The 4,773-nt window shown below is 46.3% G+C and overlaps 1 protein-coding gene across 1 annotated transcript; it reads right to left on the bottom strand.

Annotated features, from left to right (window-relative positions):
- Window positions 1–1,270: 1,270 nt before the first annotated feature.
- Window positions 1,271–3,683, bottom strand: LOC108441223 (zona pellucida sperm-binding protein 3-like). Its single transcript, XM_017720640.2, has 8 exons — window positions 3,128–3,683; window positions 2,909–3,027; window positions 2,256–2,359; window positions 1,999–2,176; window positions 1,811–1,928; window positions 1,651–1,736; window positions 1,477–1,568; window positions 1,271–1,390 (listed from the first exon to the last, which is right to left on the bottom strand). Exons 1-8 carry the CDS (start codon window positions 3,638–3,640, stop codon window positions 1,305–1,307), a joined length of 1,296 nt encoding a protein of 431 aa, XP_017576129.2. The 5' UTR covers window positions 3,641–3,683; the 3' UTR covers window positions 1,271–1,304.
- Window positions 3,684–4,773: the final 1,090 nt, after the last annotated feature.

Consider the following 4,773-nt stretch of genomic DNA (forward strand, 5'->3'; position numbering starts at 1 on the left):
ACCAAGGAGATGGTGGCGCATTTTCACAGGGCGCTGTTGCCACAAATACATGCCAACATGATATAATTGCTGCCGTTTATGTTAAGGTGCAGTTACTTTTATTAAAAATTAATATTTATTTGCTCAGCTAATCCAAGATGGTGCCGAGCATGGCTGCCGTCTTGTGAGCTCCCTTCACTTAGTTTTTTTGTTCATTGTGTTTGCGTGTTGCTATGCGTTGCTTAAATATACTCCATTACCCAGAAGGCAAGGGGGACCATAGAGGCTGACAGGCAGTTTTTGGTTCAGTAAAGTTACAGATAAACCCACGCTGACCGTGTGTGTCTTTCCATTAATGCACTACACGGCATAACAGTTTGTATTTGTAACTATTTTCACACACTTTGTTTACGGCACAAAAACACTTTTGGAAATCAGATCGGTGATCACTCACCGAATACCAGACTTTGAGTTCTTGAATGCGGATCTGTTTGGGAACCTCAAAGAGACCCCATTCATCTGGGCCGACCAGCCGAGAAAACGCCTCAGATGCCGGAAAAGGGGCAGGAGAGCCGGCGTTCTGGTCACGCTGAGACGGCGTGCTAATCGCCCCCCACTCCCCAGCATACTAGTGGCCAACGTGCAGTCCCTGGACAACAAAATCGGCAAACTCTGATCGCTTTCCAGCGAGAAACAGGACTGAGGCCTTGGGCTGTAGGCATAGCTCTTGGTCCCAACAGCTCATAGTCATACTGTGTTCTGGGTCACATCAACTTCAAGACCTGGAGCTCAGTTGAGGTTTTGCGTATATATATATATATATATATATTTACAGAAGCGGTTAAGTCGGTCATTACCTCCCACCGATGCCAAAGATTAGGCTCATAATTCCAGTGCTAAACTAAGGAATCACAACTGACACTGAGCACCTACATGTGGTGTAAGCAGATAAACGTCACATGCTTTTATGCCAAATTACTCCTTTAAATGGATTTGGCAGATCATGCTGAAAGTGAGAGTTACTAACCAATTTACAGCCATTTGTCCTCCACACAAACCAAGTGTGTGAAACTGGGCTGTTCATTTGTGAAGTGTACCCCTTCACACATTTCTGTAATCATGGGCAAAAATAACTATGACCATTATCCAGGCCTCATTCTTTGAGACAGTATTATACATTCTTCAGCAAAGAATACTGATTATAGGTTGATCCTATTCCGTCTTGCTGCTTAGTGGTGCTATATGCAATTATAAAATTAGTTAGCTTGGCTTATTCAAGAACAGTTACACATATGGTGGCACACCAATTTTATTTTGTTCATAGTCTAATTTTGACCTCCTCGCCGCCAAACAGGGGATTTTTCTCCAATCTGAACAGGGCCAACAGACAGGTTCCCTTCCCACTGTGGACCTGAAGCATTGAGACGAAGGCATTTAGTTTCAAGCTTCACAAGACACTAAAGGCAGCAAGCATGACCTGATGAAACTCCCACACACCTGCCACAGGAGATGCACTTGCTTCAGCCCTAAAGCCACAGCTTGTGTCACAACAGCCACAGACCCGGTCATCGTCATCTGCTGTAGTCCACCTGAGGAACAGCACAGTTAAATCTTGGTCAGGTCACCTCGTCTACTGTGCAAGCTTAGCATTTCCTCCTTCTGCAAACTGACCTGTTAGCAGTGAAGGAGCAAGCCTTGTACATGGCATCAGTGGGAGCAGAAGCGAGTGTAGCCTTCAAGAAGCATGTGAGGTACATCTGCACAGAAGCAAAAAACCATAAGCCCACAAGAAACAACTGCAGCAAATCACAAAGCAAGTAGTTTTACTTACCCAGTCATTGCTCTGCTGCTGAAATAAAAAGGCTTCCAGCTGAAACTGGAGCTTATCCGCCTGAACTCGAGGCAAAAAGTGAGACGTGGAGCCTGTAAGCTTAGCATCTACCAGGCACCTAGAAACAAGAACAGGATTAGACTTCAGGGGAGCAGGAATGGGCAGAGTCAAGAAGGAGGCTTGCTTACCCATAATTCTCAATAAACGAGTATCTAGGAGCAGCATTTGTATCAGGCGTTGCAGTAGCCACACAGCTGTCCACAAAAATCCTTAGAGGCACGTGGTTGTACTGCATCACAGATGCTTCAATATTTATCAAGTCACCCAGGAAATACTGGTTGGATGGCCTCTCATACTGCCAGTCATCTGAGAAGAGACACAATCAGCCCATTGCAGGAACACTTTAGGAAGCCTTAAACTACTTGAACACAACCATGTTACAAACCAGTCATGAGCCTGAGAGAGAAGACCAGACGTTCCTCGGCAGTCACAGTAGAAGCATAAGGTATCCAGGCAGGCAAGAGGGCATTGCTGCTTACATTATGTAGCCTGTAAGAGATAGAAAGCTTATACCAAACTCTGCAAGCAAGCAAACAAAGACCTAAAACACAAAGTTTGATCATTTGGTGGATAAAGTTTTGCCAAGTAAAGTGGAAGTTTACTGAAATATTAATGCAAAAAAGGAGGAAGGTACGTGTCTGCGTCTGAACCGTCGCCATTAAAAATAGCAGTGGACAAATTGAAACCTTCATCTTAAATTCACCAGGATAGAGTGTACAGTTAGCAAGTACCAATTTTGGAATCCTTTTTTTGGTGCTACATAGGATGTGTTTCTAAAGCATAACATACAACTGGTTTTCATACAGTAAACTCCATTTGACCATGCAAACAACCATGTGTTTTAGAACCACTGCCTCTACTAAAAACCACAACCATGTCATGGCTCTCTGAAGTACTGGAGATGGTCAGCCTTTCTTACACAGCACCATTATTCACATGACTTGCTACAGGTCAGTTATGTACTTGAGCTTAAGACATCAGATGGATGGAAACCTAGCTATTCAGTGGCCAATACACTGGAGGCAAACTGGTCCTTACCTTGGATAGTGGCACTCAATACCAACCGTAGCACCAGTTGTCCTCGTGATTGGATTCCCACCCAATGGTTCAGGGGCATACTGAAGGATGAAGCTGTAGACCAGCTCATCTGCAGTTGTCTGGCAGAACAAACATGAAGATTTGGTAGCATTACAGACAGTATTGAAGGAGTCAAGCAGGCCAGGAGGAGTTGTAATTCACCTACAGCTATAGACTCACCGTTAGCACACTATTGCACAGCTGCAGCTCTGCTTCAAAGATGAGAACCTGAGCAGCAGAATCTTCTCCCGTTACCGCACAGCCTCCAAGGCTGAGGGCCGAGGGATTTATTAGCTCTCCAGTTCCAAACAAATCCTTCTTAACCTCCACATACACAGAGTTCTGTCCACAATCGGCTGCAACACTCACAGTAGAAACAGGCTGACGTGGCTCAAAATTCACTACTGGCTGCTTAGGCTTCTCTGGAGCTTGGGGGAAATGCCACGTCAATTTCTTCACTGGACCCTGCACCACCTGTTTCAACTGAACACTGAGTGGATCTGCAGGATTCACAAGCACTCCTGAGACAGGATCCTGAACAGGCAACCGTGCCCCTGCTTGCTGCACAGGTCCCCTGCCTGTTGTCTGTTGAGCCTGGTGAGGACTTGGTCTCTTCCATTTTGGTAACTGTGCACTACAACTGCCAAGCAGCACAAGCAGCAGAACCCCAAGACCAGTTTGCTTCAACTCCATATCAGCAAACGCCTAAAGCTCCACTAGTTACTGGTGCCACTCGTCACTGGCTCTTATTGAGCAGCAGGTGAAGGTGGCTCCACCCCCACTTAACACAAGTTCATGTGTGTCTGGACCTGTTTCTGTGTCACAGGTGAGATCAGTTGCTTTAGGATTTAATTTTCGTAAATTTATTTATTTATGCCATGAAAGTGACAGTTATATTGTACAAATAGTTACAAAAACTATTTACATGATTTTCGCAGATAAATTGTCAGTACAGAAATGCAGCAAAGAACTTTAGCGGAAATAATGTATACTAAATAGGAGGGGCGAACACTGGACATAGAGGGACAATTGCACCGTCACGTGGATTCATAAACTCCATTGCTGTGGCCTTGGTAGCTACGATTTAAACAGCATCTGTGGTTTAAACTGAACACATCTGCCACTATATGTCACTGTATGTCAAGGTTTATTGGTGTTACTGAGATTTAAGGCAACATTTTTGTAAGTGCATCAACTCCATCCATCCATCCATCCATCCATGTATCCATCCATTATCTTTCGCTTTTCCGGGGTTCGGGTTGCGGGGGCAGCAGCCTAAGCAAAGAGGCCCAGACCTCCCTTTCCCCAGCCACTTCCACTAGCTCCCGGAGGGGGGGGATTCCGAGGCGCTCCCAGGCCAGCTGGGCAATATAGTTATGCCAGCGTGTCCTGGGTCTTCCCCGGGCTCTCCTCCCGGGTTGACGTGCCTGTTACACCTCCCGAGGGAGGTGTCCAGGAGTCATCCTAACCAGATGCCCGAACCACCTCAGCTGGCTCCTCTCGACGTGAAGAAGCAGCGGCTCTACTCCGAGTCCCTCCCGGGTGACCGAACTTCTCGCCCTATCTCTAAGGGAGAGTCCAGACATCCTGCGGAGGAAACTCATTTCGGCCGCTTGTATTCGCGATCTCATTCTTTCGGTCATTACCCAAAGCTCATGACCATAGGTGAGGGTGGGAACATAGATCGACAGGTAAATCGAGAGCCTTGCCTTATGGCTCAGCTCTTTCTTTACCACAACAGACCGGTAGAGAGCCCGCATCACTGCTGACCCAGCACCAATCCGCCTGTCAATCTCCTGCTGCCTTTTACCATCACTCGTGAACAA

The sequence above is a fragment of the Pygocentrus nattereri genome, chromosome 1 (genome assembly GCF_015220715.1).
Source record: "Pygocentrus nattereri isolate fPygNat1 chromosome 1, fPygNat1.pri, whole genome shotgun sequence".
Classification (NCBI taxonomy): domain Eukaryota; kingdom Metazoa; phylum Chordata; class Actinopteri; order Characiformes; family Serrasalmidae; genus Pygocentrus; species Pygocentrus nattereri.

Bases quoted from the DNA above. Each gene is read 5' to 3' on its own strand.
- LOC108441223 (XM_017720640.2), bottom strand. From the start codon at position 3,640: ATGGAGTTGAAGCAAACTGGTCTTGGGGTTCTGCTGCTTGTGCTGCTT. The intron at 1,737-1,810 runs GTAAGTAAAACT...GCTTCTGTGCAG, and splicing joins AGCAGCAGAGCAATGACTGG to ATGTACCTCACATGCTTCTT. The intron at 1,391-1,476 runs GTGTGTGGGAGT...TCAATGCTTCAG, and splicing joins AAGTGCATCTCCTGTGGCAG to GTCCACAGTGGGAAGGGAAC.